Source organism: Podarcis gaigeae, assembly GCF_964106915.1.
Source record: "Podarcis gaigeae genome assembly, chromosome: 9".
NCBI classification, from domain to species: Eukaryota; Metazoa; Chordata; class Lepidosauria; order Squamata; family Lacertidae; genus Podarcis; species Podarcis gaigeae.
In genome coordinates, this window is record NC_139685.1 from 62140884 (window position 1) to 62168487 (window position 27604).

Consider the following 27604-nt stretch of genomic DNA (forward strand, 5'->3'; position numbering starts at 1 on the left):
CATCCTATTCCTTCCTGAGATATACAAAGGCAACACTGAAACTGAAGAGGAAGAAGCTGGTAGGCAGTACCATCCAGAATGCGGCAACTAGACTGGTGACTGGGGGCAGCCGCCGAGACCATATAACACCGGTCCTGAAAGACCTACATTGGCTCCCAGTACATTTCCAAGCACAATTCAAAGTGTTGGTGCTGACCTTTAAAGCCCTAAACGGCATTGGCCCAGTATACCTGAAGGAGCATCTCCACCCCCATCATTCTGCCCGGACACTAAGGTCCAGCACCGAGGGCCTTCTGGCAGTTCCCTCACTGCGAGAAGCAAAACTACAGGGAACCAGACAGAGGGTCTTCTCGGTAGTGGTGCCCGCCCTATGGAATGCCCTCCCATCAAATGTCAAAGAGATAAACAACTACCTGACATTTAGAAGACATCAGAAGGCAGCCCTGTTCAGGGAAGTTTTTAATGTGTGATCTTAGTTGGAAGCCACCCAGAATGGCTGGGGAAACCCAGCCAGATGGGCGGGGTACAAATAATAAATTATTATTATTATTATTATTATTATTATTAGGTGGAAGGAAGGCAGACTGAAGTTGATGGAGCAGTGATCCATTTGCCCTAATGGACCAGTCTGCAATGCATAGGCCCTACCTCACGTCAACAGTATACACTCATTATTCCTAAGGCACTGAAAGGTGTTTTCTAGCCCAGGTTTTCTCTTTTATTTGTCCCTTCTTCAATTCTTTGTCCCTTTTTCCTTTGCAACGAGGATCGTGCACCTAAAATTATTTCCCTCAGCTACCTCAGCCTTGAGATTAAGAGTCTCATGCTCTACTAACTGACCTCAGAACCTTCCTTAGCCAACTAGATCTCACTCTGCTTTGACCTCCATTACCTCCCTCAGACATCTACACTTCAGCCTTTGGGCTGGTCAACAAAGCTGTTCTTTGCATGGTGTAAGTCAGTTAACACCCCTTTGTCACTCCAGTGTATGCTGCAGTCCCATGCCATTGCCACCTACAGGTTTTAACACTGCGAAGCTGACTACCTATATGAAATCCTGTTATGTCACAAACACTGCCTTTCTTCTCCTTCTCCCTATCTTGGCGGAGGGGTGGAGAGGGAGAGAGAACGCATGAAACGCCATCAGATTTCAAATGGGTTCCCTATCACATTAAGAATTTTGAAATATTCATGTGAGCGTTTGTTAATTCCACCCAGCACAAATTTATCTCCATTGGTACTTAGAATGCAGCAACTCAACTTTCCCATCAGAAAGACGAAGGATGATTTGAAAAACCCACATGAGAGCAGTCATGGAAAACTGTGCCAAGGGAGCTTTGAAAAACCTCTCTCATAAGAACACTTGCCATTGATGCATCTGCTTGCTAAAAACTGCTCTCTAGTTTCTCATCAGCAACATTCCTATTGGCCCTCTCTGCATCCATGGCCCTTCTCCCCTTATGACTCAGTCTTCAGTACTGATCATCTAATTATTTTCTCGTTAATTCAAAAATCTCTCTTCCTCAGTCTCTTTCACCTCTAGAGATCTTGCAAACATCTGTTCATCCAGATATGAGGCATTCCACTAGGGCAACCTAACTGGGTGGAAATCCAAAATATCCAGATTAAAAGCTGCTTCCTACATTATATTTCATACTTAACCAGTTCCCAAGTAAACAAAAGGCACACAAACATACCGTCCTTTTTTCTGAATAGTTCACCCATGTAAAAAGCACAACTCTTGCCTACAAGAACAAAGCAAAGAACATGAGCCATGAACATGAAAGGAATGAGCCTCTTCCTGTGTGTATTTTGCCCAACAAAAAAAGGTACAGTTTTGCACATGTGGGTGCCATTTATCAGTGACCCTGTGCAGAAACATTTTTTAATTGGGAATCTAGGCATCTGCCCAACATCTGTGCATCTAGGTGTGGAACTTGTCAATGGAAGACAATTCCTTCTGGGTGCAAACTGGAAACCTCCAGATTACTTTCCAGACTACACTACACAGGAAGGGGGCCTTTAAACATGCCCCCCATAATGTCATCCTGAAGGTTGCTCAGATGGAAAACTGACCCCCAATCTCTGTTGTAGGAACCATCATATGTAAATATCATTATGTGATTCAAGGTTAGGCTAGGTGATCTCCAAATTGGAGATTTTTGATTCTAAGATTTCAGGAATGGGTTTTCCTTCAGTATGACTGGGATTTCTGCCCAAGGCATACCTGGTTAGAGCCCTGGCATGTGTTAATCATCCTGGCAAAATTACACAAATGTTTCATAGTAATGGAGTCCTTGTACTAGTTAGAACTTCTTAGAAGCTCACACATGAAGCCCCTGAAGAGGGTCACTTTGCTTGGAACTACCTGCTCCCATCACATTTACTTTCTTTGTAGCATAACAACATTAGAACTGTGATTGGTAAGGAGGACTGGTTGTTTCATATGCAAGAGTCTTGGGACAGGACAGCCTGGGAATATTAGTAACAGGTGAGAAGTCGTAAAATTATGCCAGATCATGAGCATGTTTGCAAATAGAGCAGGGAACAAATTGGGAAATGGAAGAAAGTACATGAATGAAGACAAGGTGAGAAGGCTTTCTCACATGTTTGTGTGAACTATCCTGAATTCCAAAAGGAAAAACTCTGGATGGGGCTGTAACAGATGCACTTAATAAATATGGCATAGCTACAGAGCAAGATATGCCTTTTGCTGGCTTTTAATGAATTTTGTAGAAATTAATGTTAACAAAACCAAATAAAGTACAGCCTAATTTAAACTGAATGGGCCTGGAGACATCCACACCATTCAGCACAGGAGATAGGCAAGCATAGTCTATGTGACTCATAGTGACTTACTGTACAGCCTTAATGCCATGACAAATGATTGCTTAATATGGGGTGTACTGATGCCTGAAGTGAGGAAGACATTACAAAAATGTTAATCTGGCTTTGCAGAAGATATGCTAAGGAACATGTCCAAGGGCAGGGTATAAACAGACATGAATTCAGATAATAAAGAATTCTGGATAATCAAAGCCTGGACAATGGTGATTCTATGTTGAATTTATCTCTTTTGTTGTACTCAGAAGGAAGATTGTACCAATCTGTTAGGGCAGTCAGTAATCTACCATCTTTGAAAATACATTCAACCCCTTAGATCTTTCTGTATGCACAAAGTCTGCAGTTGTCTGAATTGTCTATTTTCCATTCATTACCCAATGCTCATCTTTATGAATGGCTCAGTTCAGAAACAATGACAAACCATGGCTTGCATAATATTATTGTTCATTGTAACCCAAACCATGATTTGAGTTTCCAAAATGTATAATCATGGCATGGAGCTGCTTCTATACTTCCACTTCCACATCACAGTTTCTGATTCTGGTTTGCAAGCCCTTCTTAAACTGGGCTTTGTCAATTCAGACATCCCACCAAACTATGTTTTGTCAGGATGTGTGAACTGAGCCACTGTGGATTACCGTATTTTTCGCTCTATAAGACGCACCAGACCACAAGACGCACCTAGTTTTTGAAGGAGGAAAACCAGAAAGAAAATATTCTGAATCTCAGAAGCCCGAACAGCAAGAGGGATCGCTGTGCAGTGAAAGCAGCAATCCCTCTTGCTGTTCTGGCTTCTGTGATAGCTATGCAGCCTGCATTCGCTCCGTAAGACGCACACACATTTCCCCTTACTTTTTAGGAGGGAAAAAGTGAGTCTTATAGAGCAAAAAATACGGTAAATGAAAACTTTAAAAACTTCACAGTCAAAATAACCATTGTTCAGAAAGACTCATGAGCAAGCACACAAGCATTTCTGCAAGGCGTAATTTAAATCAAACCCTATGAATGATGCTTACAGCTGAAGTGCTGATTATTTCTTGCCTAGCTGTCTGACAGAGCTGCACAAAGCTCTGACGAATGCACACAGAAGAGTGAATACAAATAGAGGCTGGAGCCAGAATGAGGCATATTCATTTTGACATAATGAGGCACAACCATTATGAAGGCAGTGCAAAAGAAAACTCAGCAAAGCAAATATATAATTCTGCTGGATGTTGTAAACCCAAAACCTAACAAGACAAGGACAAGAGAAAGCAGGGCTATAATAGCAGAACTCTTCAGTCAGAACTTTACTCAAGCTTACTTCAGTGGTTGGGATAGCCCATTTATTCCTCCACACTGGGCTTACATTTAGCAACAGTTTTGTGTGGATATGGAAAGAGCCATATTAAAATATAAAGGTATTTCCAAACATGACTGGAGAAAATAGGACCAGTGATTCTGTCAGAACATAGTATTTGTAGCTCCACAAATTTGAATGAGATTCACTTGGACAATGTGAAGTTAAGGGGCCCCTCAGAGCCTTTGAAATGCATCTGGAAGTTCTTCAGAGAATGCATACCTTAAGAATAAGCAGAAGGTCTAAAAAAAATATAACCTAATACCAAAGCACAGGCATGGCAATTCTGAACCCTGTCCACAGGCACCACCTGATACCTTCATGCACCTGCCAGGGTCCACTGGTGCTGATGCCTGCTTTGGCACTCCTGCCTGCCCATTTTCTCTGATGGCAGCTGGGTTTGGGAAGCTGCCTGCCATGAGAAATTCGCCACGGAGCTCTAGAGAACCCAATGGAGTGTTGTGCCAAGCCATTGTGGGAACTTAACAGAATGGTCAGCTTTCCAGGATGAGCTGTCACCATAGAGTGAACATAATCAGATTTCTATGAAAACAATGTGTTGTATATTTCAGGTGGAGTATTACTTTATCCACATTTTTTTTGCCTGTTATTACAATGAAATTATAAGACACCTCCAATAGTAGACAACATCTAAGTATATACGACAGCTATAAATCTATTCTGTAGCTTAGTGCTAAGCTGTGAAAATGGACAAGAGCAGAACTGCATTCAAAAATCTGGCTTGCTAAATTTATAAATGCAAGAAGTTAATGAAGATGGTGAGTGTCTTCTTTCTGAAGAGACCCATAAAACTAGACGTGACCAACAGTGAGTTCAGAATTGCATTTATGCCCCTTGTTTCTACCCTTTCTCCAATGGGTTCCCAAAGTGAAATACAACCTCTCTATGGAAGGAAGTCCTGTTGCCAATATTCATGTGCATCTTCAATTGCAGATGTATGCCCTACACTGACTGTTGCTGTAGAGATCATCAGAAGACTCCCTGCTGCCACCCCCCCCAAAAAAAAACCCTTTACTTTCTCCAGGGAAGTTATATCTGGAATTTGAAGTGAGTCTTGTGTGGCCCACTCTCCACCATTTACTTAATTTGTTGGTCCCTCCACGTTATTCCAAAGTGGATGTTATTTAGCTGAGCTACTTCTTATGTTTTTTTCAAACACCCAGGTAGGTTATTACTTTTTAAAAAACAAACAAACTGGTAGGACAGAATATGATCCACATCATCTCTAAAGCATTTGCTGTATTAGACAGCATACTGGATGACATCAACTACTAAGTCTGGACCAGAATGACTTCAAACAAATTATTTCATTCTAGAAAAAAGGAAAAGGAACCCTGTCTCTGAATATGACTATATGCAGCTGTCATGATCTGCTTCCCAGATGTGTAATATCAGCCAGCTTCAGGGTTCTTGACCTCTGCAATGCAGCCCCAGTTCTAATGTAGTCACACTGCTTCTGTCTCCCCTCCCCTCACTTTTTACAGAAACTCCTGAAATAAAGCCACACATGACAACACACAATTTCATGCCTAGCCTCATGTCTTTTCTCCCAGAAAAAAGAAGAAGATGGGCGTATCACAGGTTCCACCCACACACAAAATTTACCTTTGTGAGAATACATCTCTGTAAGGGCTCCCATGTTGAAGGGCAATTCCATAGCCTCGGTCTGCAATAGTGTTTCCAATAGTGTAGAAGGAACAATCTGGATCATTCAGAGCAACATATTCCAAAACTGCTGCATCCCACACAAAGGCATAGTTTCCATATTTGACCTGGTTGGGGGAGAAGAAAAAGGAAAGCAAATGCTGAAATTTCACTTCTAGTGCTCCAAGAAGAGGTAAAAATTATACACTCTGAAAGCTGATCAGGCTGAGTGAGGGTAGATATTCTCCAGCACCATTTTCAGTGTATAAAAAGATGAATAGATACCCCTGTCAGAAGCTCCCTGCAATACAGAAGCATATTTATTTATTTGCCTAATTCACACCCCACCTTTTTTCCATGATGGAACTCAAGATTATGCATGTAGGGATTCCACAGAAGAGGTCTCCCATCCAGGCACTGACCAGATCTAAATCTGCTTCAGCAAGGTAGCTGCACTTTGTGCCTTCAAACCATGGATTGGGGCAATATTAAGAAACACTACTATTGTCATAGGTCCTTGGATGTAGCTTCCAGCACTTATTTATCATTAAATACATATATTTAGCCAGTCCATCATCAAATGATTCCAAGGTGGGTGACAACATGGTAAAAAACAACAATTTTCAGCTCCCAATTGCAATGGCAGCTTACACCCCATAAATGAAGAGGCAAACAAGTAGGTTTTTTGCACCAAAAATATCAGCAATAGACATATGTGAAGGGAGAGGGAATTCCACAACCAGGGCACCACTGAGAAGGCTTCACCACCCAATGTATTTTCCCAATGGGACAACGAGAAGGGACTCAACCTCTGATTTAAGGATCTGGGAAAGGTAGTGTTTCTTTAAATACTTGGGCCCCCAGTCATTTAGCATACCACTCAGCTGTCCTGCTTTGAGCAGGATATTCCAGATTTACAGAAGCCATTTCGGCTTCTGGTTGGATCCTGGGATGTCCTGTTTTGGCTCCTGCAAGAGCATGGTCCCCAAAGATGCCTGTGCTGGGGGGGGGAGTATGCTCCTGCAAGAGCCCTGAAAGGCGTGCATCCCGATTTTCCTCTGTGGCATGTCGGAGGGTATGATGCATTATGCCTTCTGTTTAGGGCCTCCAATTGTGGCTTTCACTGACAAGCCTGGGAAAGCATGCATCACAATGATACCCAAGCACAAGATTTATCACACTCTAGACATGATGGGAGAATCTGCCTGATACCAAGTAAGACCATTAGTCCATCTAGTTCTGTATTGGCTGTACTGACTGCCAGTGGACCCCCAGGGTTTCAGATAGGAGCATTTCCCCAGCTCTGCCGGGGGATGCTGGGGATTGAACCAGAGACCTTCTGCATGCAGAACAGATGCTCTGAGCTATGCAGGGGTAGAGGCCAACCTCACACAGAACTTCCAATTTTGGTAGGAGCTCTGTGTCCTTAGTTCTGCCCTTAAAAATGAAAATTCCTATTGAAAAGCAATGGAAGAATGAGAAATGAGCTGATTGTCAACTCTGTACCATCTCCCCATATTCTCCCTGTACCTGCTATTCCCCAGCGGCGTACATATAAGTTCTGCTCTTCCATTAAGTGATTCCACCAGTCAGTCAAGCATCGAGAGCACCAGCTTGATTTTCTACACACCGCCTGTTCTCTGGCTGCCTGGAGAAGTCATGTTTCTTTCTCTCCCTAGTCCCACACAGCACTTTCTCCTCAATACCTCCAACCAATTACACTGTCTCCAAAGGAAACAAGCTCATTAAATGTACAAAGTCAACATGGAATAAATATGTAACAGCTAAGTATAAAAGAAACAATACAAAACAGGCTGTCTGGGGCCAGGCAAACCAAAAGGGAATGGGGGAAAAAAATACTCACACACAGACTAAATAGAATTATAAATCACATGGTATCATTATATCATGCTTGACGATATAGATGATATTTGCAAAATCTGTTTACATACAGGAGTTACTGAAGTGCTTCTTCAGACCAGTTCCTCATTTCTAAGATGTAACACACAGGAGACACTTTTGTTTGGGATGTGTTACTCTCCACCCCACCCCCAAGAGCAATACATCTTTTCTTAAGTAAACAAAGCAAGCCTGGAGAGAAACTGTATTTTCTGCATCTCCATTTAGAGCTGAAGAAGTGTTTCTGAGAGAAATTTTAGAAGCAGAAATAAGGAGAGCTGTAAAGACTCATAACAAGCTTAACTCTGACACTAACATGGCCCAGTCAGCCGGAGTAGGTACTTCTCTGTGGTGGCACCCTGACTGTGGAATCCCCTCTCCATAATGCTGTGTTTGTCCTGCACATCATTATCTTTTTGACATCAGTTGAAAAAAAAAGTCCAGTAGCACCTTATAGACCAACTAAGTTTGTTCTGTGTATAAGCTTTCGTGTGCATTCGTGTGTGATTGGCTCAATGGGTATGGTAAATGGGTCTTAGAATTAAGAACCCTCTACAATCCACTTATCCCACTGAATATGCAAAGAAACTATGCCACACTTTTTCTACTGTTTACCATACACATTGAGCCAATCACCCATCTCCTACTACCCTTCTGAGAAATGCCCCACCCCACCCTCCCACTATATATAAGGGTCTGGTGAGTTCTGCTTCAGCGTATCTGAAGAAGTGTGCATGCACATGAAAGCTTATACCAGAACAAACTTAGTTGGTCTCTAAGGTGCTACTGGACAATTATTTATTTATTATTTTTATTTCGACTGCATCAGACCAACACGGCTACCTACCTGTCATCATTTGAAGATGCACTTGTTTGTCAAGGCCTTTGCGGCAGCGTGGTTGAGGGTTTGATTTCTTGGCACTCCTCAATACTAGAAATTGTTTTTAGCTGATATTATTTTGTTTTTAAATGTTTGTATTGGTTTATATAATAATCTACCTGTATACCTATATTTTGGAAAGCGGTTTGTCCATTTACTATGCTTTCAGACACCTCTGAAGCTATCATAACAAAATTTTGCATTTTGGTTTATGAGATCAAGGAGCAGGTTTTTAGCTATGTTTGGATACAACCATTTGGAATCAAAAGACAGCATACAGAACCTTTCAAAATTGCACTGCTTTTTGGGTTGCTTAGAATTCCTAAGCAATGCTTGGTACGAGACTGCTAGGTGATTATCCTTTTGACCATGTTCTATGCTACCCTGGGCTCCTTAGTGGAAAGTGTGGACTAGAAATACAGTCAATCAGTCAATAACTGTTTATGGATCTTGGAAGAAGGCAGTCTTATACTTTGCTGTCCTGGACAAAGGATTTCGACGCAGCCTCTGTCCTCTTTTCTCACCTGGTTTCCCCACAACTGTTGGCTTTGATCTCTAGCATGGCAATTCAGAATCAGAACAGGAGACATGAGCTAGCAGCCCATGGTTCCAATGTCACCTCGTTTTTGGCCTTATGCAAATTATTGCCTCTTATCCTCAAACCCCACTTCCAATGGGCAGACAACAGAGCTGGTCTGTATATTAAAGGATTATGACAAGAATTATTGGGATACAGTGTGTGAGTGCTCCGAGTATGTTTAGCAAGAGCATGGTGCAAATACTTTGTAGTATTATGGACTCAATCATACTGGCCATTTTTTTAAAAAACCACAACAGTGTACAGTGGTACCTCGGGTTACATACGCTTCAGGTTACAGACTTCGCTAACCCAGAAATAATGCTTCAGGTTAAGAACTTTGCTTCAGGATGAGTACAGAAATCGTGCTCCGGTGGCACGGCAGCAGCAGCAGGCCCCATTAGCTAAAGTGGTGCTTCAGGTTAAGAACAGTTTCAGGTTAAGAACAGACCTCCAGAACGAATTAAGTACTTAACCCGAGGTACCACTGAATGTACATTGTTGAGACTGAAACTATGATGAAAGGGGCAGCTGGACCTGCAGCTGATGAAAACCATTCTATTGGAAACACTGGCTGCTGCTACCCAATGCCTGAAGCTGTTCTTTATACCTATCCTTGTCTACTGGTAAAAACCATTGCCCAGACTTCAGCTAGCAAATTAATATACCTCTAACTCCCCTAGCCCCTTTATGCTGATGAACTACAACTCCAAGGATCTCTGACCATTGGCCATGCTGGCCGGGACTGGTGGGAGTTGGGAGTCTAACAGCATCTGGTGGGCCCCAGGTTTCCTGCCCATTACTGAGATATTGCTATTGGCCTGATTGCTCTGATGTCATGGAGGGACAAGGCAGCCTTGAGTAGCCACACATAGAAGACTGGGAAGCAAAGAGTTTAAATTCCAAATCTGTGATCAAGTTTTGTTAAATTATACTGCGGATATATCTGAATGAAATATATTCAACTGAATGAAGGCCAAATTATTCTTGCTACCTATAGCATTTTTATAACTGGGTCTCAGTAAAATGGGCTGGAGTAGATGAACTTTAAGTTCCCTTTTAGTCAGCCCTGGTATTGTATGACCCAGCAACTGCATGTGAAAAGGAAACCTGCCAAAGATGGAACTCAATCATTCTAATATCACTCACTGCTCATGGCAGATTTGTATTCCTGAATTCTACATTTCCACATCATTATATTGCCATTTCATGTGGAGATAATGGCATTTCAGGGTGGCAGCAAATTGGAATGTGGAGCACACGCTACCTCCCGAGCACACAGGAGCAGCAAAGCGAGATCGGCATGAAGGAAACATATTGTCATTCAGCAGGAATCATGACTTTGTAGTCAATCAGGATGGAAAGCATTAGCACTACAAACCATACCCTTTGTCTCTCCACCACACTTTGCTAGCATTAACACATCTACCACCAGGGAGAGGCTGCAAAAACGGGGGTGGGGGTGGAGGGTGGAATGGAAAGTCTGAGAATATGATGAAAATCTCCCATTCCGTTATCACAAACCCAACCAGTGAGTGCACGAGTTCATAAAGGCCATCTCTGCTTTTCCAGTTCACTGGACATAAGTGAAGACAGTACAGTGATTGTCTAGCCAAATTAATTGACTCCCTATTGTTTGTCTCAGACAACTCAGCAGGAGTTGCCACTATAATGGGATCTATTCTGCATTATTTGCATCCCACGGAAATGTCTAAGCACGTCACTAGTGATACATCAGCAGGTCCACAATGAGTGGGTGTCAATGACGTGTTCTAGGACTCCCCTACACTTAAGAAACATAGCTGCCACACACAAAGGCTGATTCTACTTAGAGCAGGGATAGGGAACCTGTGGCTCTCTAGATGTTGTTGAACACTCCCCATCATTGCTGACCATTGGCCATGCTGACAGGGACTGTCACCACCATCTGGAGGCCACAGATCCCCCATCCCAGACTTCTGCTGGAGCTGCTCCAAGAACAAAGGCTTTGCACTAGTTTTGGGGAGCATGAAATGCATGACTGTTTATACATTTGCTTACCTGCCCATTACAATAAAATAAGTCAAACAAGTAAATCAGTTCCAAAATCCGACTATATAAGCTTATATAAAACTTGGCATGAGTTTATTTTAGAAGTGGTGATAACATTCCTATGGTTTTTTCATTAGCTTCTGCCACTGCCCCCTCAGGTGGTCAACAGCCCAAGCCAATTCCCAGTATTTACTTAGAGGTTCAGATGTGCTATGCGATACCGTTCCATTTTTACCCATTCATACAGCTTAGTTCAACAGAGTAAACAGCTTGGAATCATGGGTTTAATAGTCAACCTGCCAAAGATATGAATGCACAGAGCTGCATGATACTGAGTCTGACCAGCTCACTCAGTGCTGTCATTTCATTAGCCCATGAAGCATTGCCTGCTTTTACCAGCAGGATTAGCAAAAGGGCTGTTTCCCAGGCTTGCTGCTTCAGGCCTTTTGACACTGGAACTAAACCTGGGTCTACTCTGCTTGCAAAACATGTGATCTATGTGTCAGTATTTTCAGCCCTCCCATTGCAAAGATCACCAGATCATGTTTGTTTTACTTTCTGTCTCAGAGAAAGGAGGGGGCGGACACCACTCTTCCAGACTTCTGTCCCTAGCATTGTGCCTGTTTTCTTTTGATCTGTCTAGAGACATGATGGCAGTATGAGAGAGCTGACTCTCTCGTACATGTTTGTTATGTTCTTTTATTTGTTTAATCAGTAAGGGAAAAAATTAGGTATGCAACAAAACCTCCACAGTTTTGTTTCCGTTACTCTGCTGCTTTTGAGGTGCTCACAATAGCAACTGTGAGTCCACTGCACCAGGACCTGTTCCAGAGGAATGCTGTGCTCTGCTGTTCCTGCGCTCCTGTGATCAGAAGGTCGAAGAAGGTAGTCCCAACACCCAGCCCATGCAGACGCTAAAGATGTGGGGTGTACATGGGTGTATGGTCATTATGATGGAGCTCTGCCCCTTCTTAAGAACACAAGAAGACCCTGCTGGATCAGGCCAATGGCCCACCTAGTCCAGCATCCTATTCTCATGGTGGCTAACCTGATGCCGGTGGAAAAAACTCAAGTAGGACCTGAGCACAACAGCACTCTCCCCTCCTGCAGTTTTCAGCAACTGGTATTCAGAAGCATTGTTGCCACCTACCGTGGAGGCACAACATAGCCATCATGCCTAGCCTTATCCTCCATGATTCCAAGCTATTCACTTGGATGAACTAAGGGCCACTCTGTTTATTCATAGCAGGTACATGAAACAGAGATTTTTCATAGCTTTAATCCGTTCCATGAAGAAAAAAGAGACAGCCCTCCTATTCCACCACTTTGTGTTTTGCAACACCGTTTACTGCTGTTAAGAAGAGCGGTGGTGCTTCAGGGATGCTGTTAGATTAGACAGGCAGATCAGAGAGATACATTTTGCAGGCAGAAATATAGAATGACATACTCTTTTACCTTGGCTCACAGCTGCAGGCCAGGCAGGCACATGAGTGAATGCCGGAGAGAGAGAGAAAATGCTCTCCCTCCATACAAACACCAGCTTTACCCAGTGCTGGAGTTTGTCTCTGATCAGGTCTTTATGTGTCAGTTTTATTTACCTCATTCTAGATGTCAGCAGCTTCCAGCCATGAAACATTTGTATGCAGACCCCCTCCCTTTTCTAAGTATTCCAGAAAGAATTCAGGAACACATTCTAGAACAGTAGTTGTGTTAGCTGGTTGCAGCAGCAGCAGTAGCAGCAGCAAGCCCTGTGGCATGAGCTTTCTTTGGCAAAAAGCACACTTCTTCATCAGATGCATAAGGTCAACAGTGAATGTGCTGAATGTCTATATGCAAATAGATTTATGGTATAGTCTTCAACTAAATCATACTCAGATTAGACCCATTGAAATTAATTAACCAAAGTTTGCTATCCTGCTAGGGTAGCTCAGTCAGTAGAGCAAGAGACTCTTAATCTGAGGGTCATGGGTTTGAGCGCACGTTGGGCAAAAGATTAGTGCATTGCAGGGGGTTGGACTAGATGACCCTCATGGTCACTTCCAACTCTACAATTCTATTATCTCCATGAATGCTAATGGGTCTACTCTTAGTAGGACTAGCATTGAGTACCATCTGTGGTAGTTATATGTAGCCTGCTGTTCCACACAGAGCTGAAAAGCTCCCAAGGCGGTTTTTACGGGATTAGACTTTCGTCTGGATGAGAAACCAACAGAGACTTGTGGTGCAATTTATTTAACTACATAGGAAATGAAAGTAACCACAAGAAGCCTTAGTTCCAACAAAGATACAATAACATCAAGAGACAATATTTAACTTCATAATTACCAGTTGCTACAAAATGATAATTGATGGTATAAAAGCTGATGTGCAGAGGGAAATTTCACCATTATCTAGCTGTGGTGCTGAGGGAAATCCCTATTTGCTATGGGGAGGGGGAGCCTTAACTGATGTAAGCAATGCCAGGTTTGCACCAAAGTAACTGGACACAATCTAGCACAGAATTAGGCATTCTTATGTCTTTTGAATTCAATGAGGTTATAGAAACATAACTTTGTACTGGACTGTGGCCATTGCTGATTTAGATGTTAAGATTCCATTAAACAAATAACCCAAGATTGCATCGACCTCCCTGGTCTGACATCTTCAGCATTATCTGAGGGTACTTCAAAAGAGTTTCAAAATCCTGTACAGATCCTTTTTTCTTCCTTGAAAGCAGCCCCATGTGTCAACTTGCTTTCCCCACATAGATCGCTCTCTCCTCTTAAGTCTTGAGACTCACTCCCAGTCCCTTCAAAGGAACTCTTCAAAGCTGCTGGGGGCATGAACAGAAGAGCAATGGGGCAAACTTGATTTGTGCAGTTGTGCATTGCCAGAACTTTTTTCCCTTCAAGCTAGAGCCTCATTTCCATTTTTTTAAAAAACAAAAAAACCTTAGTTCAGTTTTAATGTTTTGCTGTAGGAACTTAGGAAGCTTCCTTATACTGAGCCAAACCATTGGTCTATCCAGCTCAGTGTGGTCTACAATGTTTGGCAGTGGCTCTCCAGGCTTTCAGGCGGGAGACACCCCCCACCGCAACCCTAACAGGAGATGTTGGTGACTTAAACTGGGACTTTCTGAATGCAAGGCCTAAGGTATGGCATTTCCCCTAAACAGTGATGAATGAGTTGCAAACTCTTGTTCAGTTTCAGTTTAGTGTCCAGAAGTACTTGTGGCCTTCAGAAGTTTCCCAGAGCTACTCAAACCTCAGGCAGTTTGACTGCCTTTCAGCAGTGGCTGGTAGGCATGGATGTCACTGCACACCTGGTCTTCCAGCAGTGGCATTGCCGTGCTTGCCAGGTGTGTGTGTGGTGACTTCCCACTGCCTCCTCCCTCTCAGTACGTGCAGCAACACTGCTGATAGGAAGCCAGTGGTGCCTCCTCACTGGTCACTCCTGCTGCCTGTTTTTCTGGCCTTCAGAAGAAGGACTCAAGCCATCAGGGCAGTGGGTTGCAATTTCAGAGGAACTTCTATACTAGAGCTTAACATTTTGTTTATTCTGTTTATTAGATTTATGTCCCTCTATATCTCTCTGTAACTGAGTGGCTTGTGTGTTTTCTTTTAAATGCACTAAATAAAAAAAAGCTCCCAAACCTCATGGAAATAGAATTTTGATAAACATTCCACACATGCATATTCTTGTAAGGAGGTTAAGGTCCAGTCTCCCCGAAGCTGCTGGTCTGTTAGCCTGTGATGGAGCTAGGTTGTTCCTTCCAAATGAGACCACTTCAACTATTTGTCCATCTAGCTCAGTAAATATTGTCTGCTCTACCTGGCAGTAGCTCTCCAAGCTCTCAGACAGAGGTCTTTCTAACTGCCTGCTGCCTGATCCTTTTAGCTGGAGATACCAGAGATTAAACCTGTGACATTCAGACTCTCCAGGGTTTCAGCCAAAGGGCATTCCCAGGCTTACCTGTAGATCCGCTTTGCCTGCAAAAGTCCCTGGTTTAATTCTTGGCACCTTCAGGTACTGCTGTGAATGTCCTCTGTCTTAAACAGAGAGCCACTGCTGGTCAGTGCAGACAATATTGAGTTAGATGGACCAATGGATCTGATATGGTAAAAGGCAGCTTCCTATGTTCCTAGCACATTGTGTGACCTCTTCCTATGGCCAGAGAACTCAATAACTATAATATGGTATTGTTGTGAAATTACAGAAGAGGTAGCAATAGGGCATGACTGAAATAACTCGTTGGGAACCAGATGTCACCTGTACAGGCCAAGACCTGTTCCCCAGTTCAGTAAGCATCTCCCAGACCCTGCTCCTAGAAAGCATCTATTGACAAAAAGGCTGTGGATCACTGACCGAGCATCTGCTTTGCATGCAAAAGATACCAAGTTCAATTCCTGGCTTCTCCAGTCAAGGCTAGCATAGTCCCCTGCCTGAAACCTTGGTGATCCACAGCCAGTCAATGTGGCTAGGTGGACCCAGGGTCTGGCATAGTATAAGGCAGCTTCCTCTGTCCTGTCCTTTTCAGTGCACACTGGCTTAAATCTGGTAGCTTTGTGAGGCCTTTGGTATCACGGTGTCTGGATGGAGATATCTCAAAACCAGTCGTTAAGATGCTGCGTTGGAATGCCTGTTTCTATCTCTGGCTGTAAACCAGAGGCAAAACAAGTATCTCAACAATAGATAATATGGCTTCCTGGAATTGAGCCTTCTTCTATCAAACATACCCTTAGTGATGGATGTTGGGATCAGAATGTATTGTATTATGCCATCAGTTACATGACGCCTGCTCTATACCAATTTCAGCATGCTTTATCTATCAAACCTGGCGAAATTTATATCCAAGCAGATGTTTATTACACCATGTGACACATTTTATATCCATTATGTGATCTATGTTCTTCATTTTGGCAGGCTGTGCCATACATCTTTTCTGTAAGCGCTTTTATTTGTTCTTATATATGTTTTGCCATATTTTATGTCCCAACAGGTCCCCAGTTTTGCCTTACAGCTCACTCAAGAAGAAAGGCCACGCATAAAAATTCTTATGGTCCAATTCCCTTTTTGGTGCATGCGAAGGTATAATGCCATCCTACCTGCTGACACTTGATTTCAGTTGGGAGAAGGCTTGCTACTCTGCTCAGTTCTATGACTTCCATCCCAATGAACTTGTTTGATTTGGGAAACAGAAACCAGAACAGATGTAAGCAATGGAGGGTAGTGTGGCATGTTCAGAAGGAGGTGGAACTGTTCATCAAGTTCTGTTTTCCTTTATGGGGCACATTCACTCTCACAGAAATTTTTTGGCATTTCAGCTGTGATCCTAGATGAAGGTGGGAAAACTTTTCAGCCTCAGGGTCTCCTTTTTCCTGGGTAAAGTCCCAAAGGCTGTGGTGGGTGGAGCTCTGGAAGCAAAAGTGGGTGGAGCTCTGAATGCAAATGTTTAACCTTTGTACAGTAGGCTGGTTTCTGCACACACTCAACACATCCTTCTCTATCCAAACAAGCAAGAACATTATCTGGGTTCAAGGACAGAATTCCAGCCAGGCAAAAACTGTTGGAGAGCATAGCAGGACCAATGAGGAATGTGGTCTGGGAGACTTTCAAGAGCCAGACAGAAAGGCCTGGAAGGCCGCATTTGCCGCCTCTGGTCCTGAGGTTCCCCTCACTTGTCCTGGAAACTCAGATATCAGATGTTACCAAGAATAACTTACATTACGTTAGTCTAATTATGTGGTTGCCATAATCAAGATGCCATAACCACTGAGACTGACACTGGGGGACCCCACATACACATCATCTCAGGATCCTTCACAGTTATCTCCACACTTCAAAGGCAGAGTTGACAATGGGTCCTGAACCATTTGGCAGCCTGAGGCCTCCCTTCAATCAGTGCTGCTCTGGAACTGGATACCAGCAATGGCACCTTCTCCAAAGGAGATCAGAGCTCTCTAAAGCCCCACAAGTAAGTGAGGCAGCAGGAGCCCAGTTACTGTTACATATACATAAGGAAAGCTCTTAGTTCACATCCTGCTTATACATCCTGTTGCCCATGCCTTGCTAGCCAGTGCTCCCGCTCACACAGGTCTTCTGGCCTAGAACCTGCCCTGTTGCCTGTATCTTAACAGAATCCTTCCCACTCCCACTGGTGCAATGAGGTACTGTGGAGGGGGCTTTCTCCACACAAGCGACACATAGTTTCCCACTAGCAATCTGGTTTCTGGCCTCATATAAGTATGAGAAACTGTGTGTATATGAGAAAACTGTGGTGCTGTGCATTATTTTTATTCATGTGTACAACATACTTACAAATACAACTGCAAAGACATTCCATCTTATGGACACGGTCGTGAACAGCCCAGGCCCACTAATTTATGTCCAGGCCAAAGCCCCTTGGTAGCAGTACAGAGGCTTGTATTATACAGAGGCTTATCTGTTGCTTGTATTATGGATGCATTGTATTTTGTAGTCTTCTTGATATATTGCCAGTTATTTATGTGCCACTCCATGCTATACTCCATAGAATACACACAGTATGTTTGCTTTGATTAAAAAGCATTCCTGGGGGGATAGGGAGGAACTTACATACACCAATCAACCATCCCGTAGTAGGAAAGTGGAAGCTGAAGAAGCAATAAACTATTCCCTCCCACCAAGGCTTTGGCATCAAGCTGAGAAAGGCCTGATGTTAATCTCGACCTCCTTCTTCTGCAGGCTGTGAAGGAAATAAAGTGTGATTGCAGCCCAGATAAGATACTCTCAGACACACTTTTTCAGACATTCCCCCCACTATATATCAACTATTAGAAGGAAATTGATTTATAAAGCCACCACATTTTTGAAGTAGAAAGCCATGCCATCTATCGCAATTTCTTTAGTAAAAGTATTAAATATGTTGGGATCACATTCCACAGGATGGTTTAGGAGCCCGCTTTCCCTCCCCATCATCAGCTATGCACATGCTGATAAGTGCAGACTGGCCTTTACTTACAACAGGGGGCCAATAGTTTACTCCTACTTAGTAATCTGCCCCACCTTCTCTTCTGTTGAGTCATGGTTTGCAATTTACTGCAAGCTTTAAAAGGCTGGTTAAATAGAGGGAAGACTATTGATCTCTAGGAGTGTGTGTGTATGGGTCATGGTCCAAATAAATTTAATACAACTGTTTAATAAACAAAGTCAAGTGACAACATACCAGAACCCTTGCATTTAGACCTGCTGTTTCTCAAAGGCTTATGGTTCCATTGTCCCTTCAATTTGCCTTCAAATTTTTCATCAACTTAAAATGAATGGCAACAGGCCTGCCTCTAATAGCAGTCACAAGGACATCCTGTCCAACACTGTTACTCAGTGTCATCCCGTACATACATAGCCAAAATGAAAACTGGAATGAACATTGGCATTACTCATCAGCCTTAAAAGAAATACTACTTTTAACAATGGAACTCTGGGCCAGGGAGCTAAATGTGCAGGGGGAAAAGGTCACATACAATCACAAGGAAGTAACACCTCAGGGTTGCCAAACCTGACCCTCTCTCCAGTCTGGAGGGAAGTGAACTCTAGTTTTGTCTTCTAGCTAACACTGTAGAAGCTGGAGGAGAAGCCCCGCCCACTTACCATCTGGCACAAAGACCCATCTCCTAGGAGTACTTAATGGGCCATCACATTCCTTTTTTTAAAAATGGCTCATCTCCCAGGCAGTTTCCTGAATACAGGAAGCTGAGTCCAGGGATTAGGAGTCTGTCATATTGTTTAACTCCCCAAACCTCGATTAAATTCTAACAGCTACTGGACCCAGGAATTTAGGGGGACCTGGCAGCCACAAACTCATAATATAACCAACTAGTATAGAACTTCTGGTTGAATTAGGAAGACAGTATGACTATCTGAGCAATTGCAAAAGCATCCTCTAACTTAAGAACAGAAGAGGGGCCTGCTGGATTAGGCCAATGACCCAGGCAGTCCAACAGTCTGTTCTCACAGTGGCTGACCAGATGCCTGTGGAAAGCCTACAAGCTGGACAGGAGGGCAACAGCACTCTCCCTTCCTGTACTTTACAGGAACTGGTATCAGAGGCATGTAACTTCTGTTCTGCAGTTCAGCAATTATCATGCTACCCAGTCACAAAAAGCATATTTCTGTTCCTTAGCTACACTCTTATAATGTAAGCGCAATATGATGACACTTCTGTGTGGTGGGGCTTAGCATTTAGCAGCAGATTTATCGCAGAAATGGACCACAGTAGCTTTCACACTTCTTCACTAGTAACTCAGCATTAAATTTCATTACTGCTGTGGTTCAGCAGTGGTTCTAAAGAGCATCTCAGCGAAACCTGCTTTCAAGGGATAGCTCAAGTGGTCATGGAAATAAAATGGCTTCTATCATCCCCGGCAGAAATTTCTGTTAGGACATGTTTATCAATGGCAGAATTCTCAATTTAAATGGCCCACCTTGCGGCATGAAATTATTGCTTCATGCAGTGAATTGGAATGAAGAAGGCTATGTGAAGAAGAAGCACCATGCTTCTCAATAGGAAGGTTGCAACACTATAAGCACACACTTGAGGAAGTCCCATTGGATTCATTAGAATTCTTGCTGGATCAGGCCAGAGGCCCCTCTGTCCTCACAATGGCCAACCATATGCTCATGGGACACCCACAAGCAGAGCTTGAGCACAACACGCTCCACTCTTGTGATTCATAGACATAATGTCTCCCACAGTGGGGGGTAGAGATAGCTATTGTGACTAGTAGCAGTTGATACCTTATCCTCCATAAGGATTGGTTCTTACACAAGCCAATGTGAGCTCTTTGGCTCAGGTGGCAGATTGGCAGGAATGACAGCTGACGTTCTTCTACCTGCATGCTGCCATCACGTGGCCAGCTACAGGGCTGCCTGCAAACTCATGGACCAGTCCATCCCTTGCAGCTGCTGTCTGCATGCCCACCCTAAGAGAGTGTGGGACCTAGGCACGCCTGCCAATGGCTGCTGCCGGGGAGCACTGCTGCTGCTTTGTCACCGTGGCAAAGTTTAACAAAACTGTTCAAAGTTGAACAAAAGTGTTTTGTTATTGCTGCTGTTGTTGTGATGATGCTTAGCCTGAAGAGAAGACTGAGAAGTGATATGATAACTCTCTTCAAATATCTGAAGGGCTGTCACATGGAAGATGGAGCAAGCTTGCTTTCTCCCACTCCTTTCAAAGTACAAGGAAAGGAAATTCCGACTAAACATCAGGAAGAATTTTCTGACAGTAAGAATTGTTCAACTCTATTAATTCCTTGATTCAATGATGTTGATGATTTTGCAGTTGCAGGAAAGTGGATGGCATCACTCCTAAGGCACTATGGAGCTAAACGGCCTTGGTCCAGTATGTCTGAAGGAGCGTCTCCTCCCCCATCATTCTGCCTGGACACTGAGGCCCAGCGCTGAGGGCCTTCTGGCGGTTCCCTCACTGCGAGAAGCCAGGTTACAGGGAACCAGGCAGAGGGCCTTCTTGGTAGTGGCACCCACCCTGTGGAATGCCCTCCCACCAGATGTCAAAGAGAAAAACAACTACAGTGGTACTTAATTCGTTCCAGAAGTCCGTTCTTAACCTGAAACTGTTCTTAACCTGAAGCACCACTTTAGCTTATGGGGCCTCCTGTTGCCGCCGCGCCGCTAGAGCACGATTTCTGTTCTCATCCTGAAGCAAAGTTCTTAACCTGAAGCACTATTTCTGGGTTAGCGAAGTCTGTAACCTGAAACGTATGTAACCTGAAGCGTATGTAACCCGAGGAACCACTGTATCTGACTTTTAGAAGCCATCTGAAGGCAGCCCTGTTTAGGGAAGCTTTTAATGTTTGATGCATTACTGTATTTTAATATTTTGTTGGAAGCGACCCAGAGTGGGCGGGGTATGTATAAATAAATAAATAAATAAATAAATAAATAAATAAATAAATAAATAAATAAATAATATCATCTTGCCTGTCATCCCAGTGTTTTGCTCCAAGGACCCTATGCCACAGGGAGAGTCCTTCCTTCAAGTGAGGAGTTTGAGGGCAAGATGTCCCTTGCAGCAGCATTCACACTGCCACCACTGTGACAAAAGCTGTAGAAGGAGCAGGATCACATGCAGAACCAGCAGGTGGGTATACTATGAGTTGTGGTGGTGGGGAGTAGGTAGGGCAGCATTTGCTATTTATTTGTTTATGTGCAGTATTTTTATCCTGCTCTTTATTGTACAATCTCCGGGCAGGCTACAATTAACTCAATTAAAGCAACCCCAGACAGCAAAAGAGATAAAAATAAACCTAAGATCAACAGAAGAATCAACTGCATGATCAACCCTACAACATCTTAGGTATCTAACAAACTCGGTACAACAGCAGAAACTAGTACTGGCAGCCTGGAAAGAACAGGGTGCAAACAAGTGGGTTTCAACTTGGTTCCCAAATGTCATCAGTGTTGGCACCACTTATACTTTTCAAGCAAGAGCATTTCATAACTGGGGTGCCACTGCAGAGAAGGCCTTCATGCAGCAGAATGTCATGGGCTGACCCTGCCTTCTATTCAGTAGATATATGCACAGGATTGCACTGTAAGGCATCATTTTCCAGCAAGGGGCTGCACATCAAAGCAGACAGTTGCATCCTTTCTGATGCACTTGTCACTGCCAAACTGTTTGACATCATATCCACCCTTTCCTCTCTCTACTATAATGCCCAAATCAAAATTTTGTAGGGGGTGGGGTTAGTCTGAGACAAACAGACTAATAAATGCCTAACCGGTGTACAATGGCAAATTGATTCCCTGCGGGAGGGTTTTGTTATGTTTTCTGCCTCCAGGTAGTCCAGCAGAGAGATTTGCATATGGTTCCAAAGATCTCTTCCACTCATGCAGCTCATAAGGTTAGATTTACGGTAGTTAGCTACAGCTGCAGAACTGCAGCTTGTATTGTCAAGTCCCTTAACTCTGTGTTGGATCATGTTGCCCTTGCAAAGCTCTTGGCAAACCTTGGCAAGCACTAAATGCGCTGCTAAATGCAGTCGCCTTTGTTTTTCTCTGTACTGTTAATAGTAGACACAGGAGTCCTTGATTTTCTTAAGGAACATGGTGCACATGGAAGGGGTGGTGGTGGAGATTAACCCTTTCCTCCCCTGCCATTTCCTCTGTGAATTCCCCTCTTGGAACAGTGATTAGCCCCATAAGCAAAACTTCCACCGGCACAAAATGTGGGCTTTCTTGGCCCCCACCACATGCAGGATTAATAGTAGCTGTGGCAGGGTGAGAATTTCATCAAGAGGAAATGGTCAACTGCCCTTCTGCATACACCACGGGATGAAGAAAACTGGGCTCCCATGTGTCCTATTAACAGTAACCCCAAACCCACAACAAACTTACATCCTCAGGTAATGTGTGTTTCATCATGTCATGTTTGGCCTTTATTTGTTAGCCTTTTAGTACTGGGATTTGTGTGTTGTTGTTTTTTTAAAAATGTCAGAAAATCTCTGCAATCCATTGGGGTATTGTGGAAATGTGCATACAGTATCGCTTACATTTTTAAACAGCCGTTCCTGAATTTCTAAAGCAAAAACATAACCTTTCTAAAGCTGGCACCATTCCTGGAATGTATGCTGTTGTTGCCACTCACCCAACAATCTCTTACTGAAATATGCTTCTTTTCTCATCAAGGTCATCCTAGCGGGAATGTCAGCGGCGCCCCTGACATCATCGCATAAAACTGCACCGTCATTAAATGGCTGCACGCGGCAGTAGCCTTGGGAGTGCTCTTCTCCCCTCCCATCTCTCTTGCCATTTGGCAGCATCTCAAATTCAAGGGGTGGAAGTGGTATTTTTAAAACTGGCCCACCTTTAAATAGCACATGCCCTAATTTTGCTTGTGACACCAATATAGATCCCTTTCATTTCTCCCTATATTTAAGTGTGTCTTTTTCCTCTGGGTGAATGCGAATACAGTGGTTTTGTTTTCTGTTCATAGGGATATTTTCATCACTCTGATAACTCTATTTTCCAACATACAAATAACAAAGGCGTTCACTGTTCATAAAACACTTCAAAACTATCTCTTGTGACAACAGACCTCACTCATTAGAAGTGGAAAAACCCATTTTCTGCAATCACTTTTGAACATCATAATAAAATGGTGCTTTCACCTATTGTTTTAGCATAATGTGGTGCTCTTCCGATACAGCCACCGCATAGTAAAATTTCAAGTTATCACATTCACATCCATAATTGCTATTAACATTCATTTACTAGGATGGAAGTGATGAGAGGAGAAAAAATGGCTCAACACTTCATGATCGAATTCTGAAAGATGCCAAACACTTGGATATGGATATCTAGAGGAGAGTCAAAACAACAAGCCACATTTCATGTTTGTTGAAAAACACCATTCTCATAGCATGCACTGATGCTGAACAGATGTCACAAGTATATTCTTATGCGCCACCCCAAACTCCAAGTGTTGAGAAATTGCAGGGGTGTCTGTGCCTACAAAGAGCTCAGTTTCCTTGGAAAGGAAGCCAGGGGAGTCTGTGGTGCTTTAGGATATATGGTTTTATTTACACTTATATACAACCTAAGCAAAGGATGGAAGGGATAACAGCATTATCCCCCCACCCCCAAGTATCGCTCCTCCAATAGTCACAGGGATCCAGCACACATGTTTCTGTCTCTAGCTTCCAGCTCTCTCAAACAAGAAAAAGCTATTGTTCTCCTGAGTACCAGCCATGTGAGAGGGGTGGAGGAAAGGCTCACCCATTCATTTCTATGGCAAAGAGCACCTTCTTTCCATATGCTAAATTGTGGTACTTAACTAGCCAGCCCAAGCCATTCCCTTGTTTGGCAGGCTTCCTCTTCTACATCCTACCTTTGAAGATACAGGATCACAAGTTTTAGGAAAGGGCCCAGGGTTTCATTGAGGCTGACCCCCTAAACTCACACCAATAGTTACATCACTAAAATGCTGTTTTTATCTGCACCATTCCTGTTCTTTAGGTCCTCACAGTCCTTGACCTCTTTGGCTCTCAGTGCCATTTAATCTCTTTGATTTTGGTGACTCTGTGGGATTTACGAAGACAGCACTCCAAAGCTACCCCTGTGATGAGCAAACTACATGGGCCTCTACAGTCAACAAGGTGAAAAGGCAGTGAGGGCAGAAGAGGCCGAAGACAGTAAAAGCAAGGAAGAAAAATGAAAAACATTCTGAGGAGCTGAAGCAGCAACCAAAGGGGAATTAAACAGTGGTCAGTAACCTCCTGTCTGTCCAGATCCATCCATCCATCCATCCATCCATCCATCCATCCTTCCCTTTCTCTTCTGACATTCAAAATGAGCTCCTGGAGTGGGGTTGTGTGTACAAACCTTCCCCTCAAAACCCCATCTCCACAGGACATCACTGTGAGGGATGCTCTGAAGGGAGCTTCTAAGTGCTTTTGGACTAATTTAGCTTGAAGCCTCTGTGCAATCAGGATCCTGATTATAGGCAGAATCTTCAAAGTGCATCCATCCAAACATACTTAGAAGCTCACTTCAGACCTTCCCACTTAAAGGGGGGGGGGGGATTTGGGTGGTGCATGCAGGATGCACATTCCTGCTTCCCTTGTTGCTTGAATGTCTGAATAGAGCATCTTTCCATCCTTTAAATGTCACTCAAGGTGACTCACATTAGTTTGAAGTGGGGTAAAGACTGTAGTTTAGTACAGCATTTGTTTTGCATGCAAAAAGTCCAAGGTTCAGTCACCAGCATAGTCAAGTTCGGCTGAGAGAGAATCCTGCTTGAAACCTTGGAGAGACACTGCCAGCCAGTCTAGACAATACAGTGGTACCTCAGGTTAAGAACTTAAGAAGAAGAAGAGGAGGAGGAGTTGGGATTTGATATCCCGCTTGATATCCCACAGGAGTCTCAAAGCAGCTAACATTCTCCTTTCCCTTCCTCCCCCACAACAAACACTCTGTGAGGTGAGTGAGGATGAGAGACTTCAGAGAAGTGTGACTAGTCCAAGGTCACCCAGCAGCTGCATGCGGAGGAGCGGGGACATGAACCCGATTACGAGTCTACCGCTCTTAACCACTATGCCACACTGGCTCTTAACTTAATTCATTCTGGAGGTCTGTTCTTAACCTGAAACTGTTCTTAACCTGAGGTACCACTTTAGCTAATGGGGCCTCCTGCTGCCGCCACGCCACCAGCATGCGATTTCTGTTCTTTCTGTTCTGTTCTCATCCTGAAGCAAAGTTTTTAACCCGAGGTACTATAGGTACTATTTCTCGGTTAGCAGAGTCTGTAACCTAAAGCGTCTGTAACCTGAAGCGTCTGTAACCCGAGGTACCACTGTACTAAGTTAGATGGAACAATGATTTGATATGTATGGCAGCTTTCTAAGTTGCTAATGGTTTACAAGGCATGATACAAAAGGGGAAAGGGGCAGGAAGAGAAGAGAAGAGGGAAATAAACAATATTTTTAATAGCATCTGGCTGCTGAAGGAAGCTTCGTCTAGCTCTCTCACTGCTCCTTTTGATACAGCCAGGCAGATATGCAAAATAAAAAAAAAGATATCTGCAAACTTATTTAACTTTTACAATTTAGTTAGAATTTCATTTGAAGGAGCAATATACATATTTTGCAAATGATAAAATATGGAGAGAAATAAGACAGCATTGCCGGTTAGGTTGAAAATTACTAGAGACCAACAAGATTATGTAGAGGATTTGAAAGTATTTTCTTCCAAAAGAATACTCTAGATTTAAAAAATAAAATAAACAGTGAGGATTATAACTCCCCCACCACCACCACCACCACATACACAAGCTGGCTATTCTTCTAGCTGGTTGATAACAAACCGAACACTATTTGCAACAAGGCTTTTAGGCATCAGCTTTTCCAAGACGCCCCCTGATGTGTTGACAGGTTGTAAGATACTAAATGTGACTACTGGGAAAGCTGACAGGGGATTAGGCATCGTCCCTGCCATTGCTATCAAGCTTTCATGGGTGAGTCAGGCTCAGGTATTATTCTGAAAGCAGGTTAACTATCTGCTACAAAGCAGCTGAAGAAAATCCACCCACAGTCATTCAACCCAGAGTTGTTCAACGGTCCTTGCTCCTTAAAATCCCAGACTGGACAGGAGTAGATAATTTGCAAATGGGTCACAACCCAAGTCTTTTCACAGTGTGTTTATCAAAGCTCTTTTGCTGTATAACAATAGAAATGGCCTTTAAAAAAAATATGTTTCAAACATTATAAATTAAGGGCATTTGCAGATGATCTAGTACTAACATTGCAACAGCCAGACGCTAGTACTAAAAGAGTGTTAGAGTTAATTGAGAGATTTGGTCAAGTGGCAGGATTTAAATTGAATAAGCAAAAAACAAAAGTGCTGGAAAAAATTTTAACAATGGAAGAAAAAGATAGATTTCAGAGTGAAACTGGCTTGGAAATAACGAAAAAAGTGAAATATCTGGGGGTGAACTTAACATCTAAGAATGTGAATCTATTTAAAGATAATTATGAAAAATGCTGGACAGAAGTGAAGAAAGATCTAGACATATGGTCTAGGCTGAGACTTTCCTTGTTAGGCCGGATTGCTGTTATCAAGATGAACGTATTGCCGAGAATGTTGTTTTTATTTCAGACATTACAGATTGTGGACAAAATGGACTGCTTCAAGAGGTGGCAGAAAGATATATCTAAATTTGTCTGGCAGGGCAAAAAGCCCAGAATAAAGTTTAAGATTTTAACGGATGCAACAGATAGAGGGGGATTTGCCCTGCCAGACCTAAAACTCTATTATGAATCAGCAGCATTTTGCTGGCTGAAGCAATGGCTACTTCTTGAGGACACAGACATTTTGGACCTAGAAGGGTATGACAATAACTTTGGTTGGCATGCTTATCTATGGTATGACAAGGTAAAGGTGCATAAGGGCTTTAAAAACCATATTGTTAGGAAAGCATTGTATAATGTTTGGATTCGATATAAAGATTTGTTGGAAAGTAAAACCCCCAGGTGGTTGTCACCAATGGAAGCTAAGGCAGTGAAAAAACTTAACATGGACACCAATTGGTCAAAATATTATGAAATCTTAGAACAAGATGGTGAAAAGCTTAAACTTAAGAGTTATGATAAGCTAAAGCATAAAGTCCGAGATTGGTTACATTATCATCAGATAAATGAGGTATTTAAGCAAGACAGGAAAGTAGGATTCCAGAAGGAGAGGTTGAAGTTAGAAACAGAATTGTTAGAACCCAATACTAAGAATCTGTCTAGAATGTATAACTTGCTGCTGAGATGGAACACACAGGAAGAAACGGTTAAATCAGCTATGATTAAATGGGCACAGGATATCGGTTATGACATTATGTTTGCTGACTGGG

At 43.0% G+C, this 27604-nt stretch overlaps 1 protein-coding gene and 1 long non-coding RNA gene across 8 annotated transcripts in view; one reads left to right on the top strand and one right to left on the bottom strand.

The window, feature by feature from the left end:
- The window catches only part of LOC310852974, a 472952-nt gene that overhangs the window by 117010 nt on the left and 328338 nt on the right, over positions 1-27604 (top strand). The gene's annotated exons all lie outside the window — the stretch shown is intronic.
- GRID2 (glutamate ionotropic receptor delta type subunit 2) overlaps positions 1-27604 on the bottom strand; it is an 835972-nt gene that overhangs the window by 98544 nt on the left and 709824 nt on the right. For all 7 annotated transcript variants that reach the window (XR_014568339.1, XR_014568340.1, XR_014568341.1 and 4 more), the window contains exon 14: positions 5810-5976. Coding sequence is in view for 4 of the 7 variants with exons in the window: in XM_083756400.1 (XP_083612526.1) it covers positions 5810-5976 (167 nt within the window). In the remaining 3 variants the exon portion in view is untranslated. The remainder of the gene's footprint in view (positions 1-5809; positions 5977-27604) is intronic.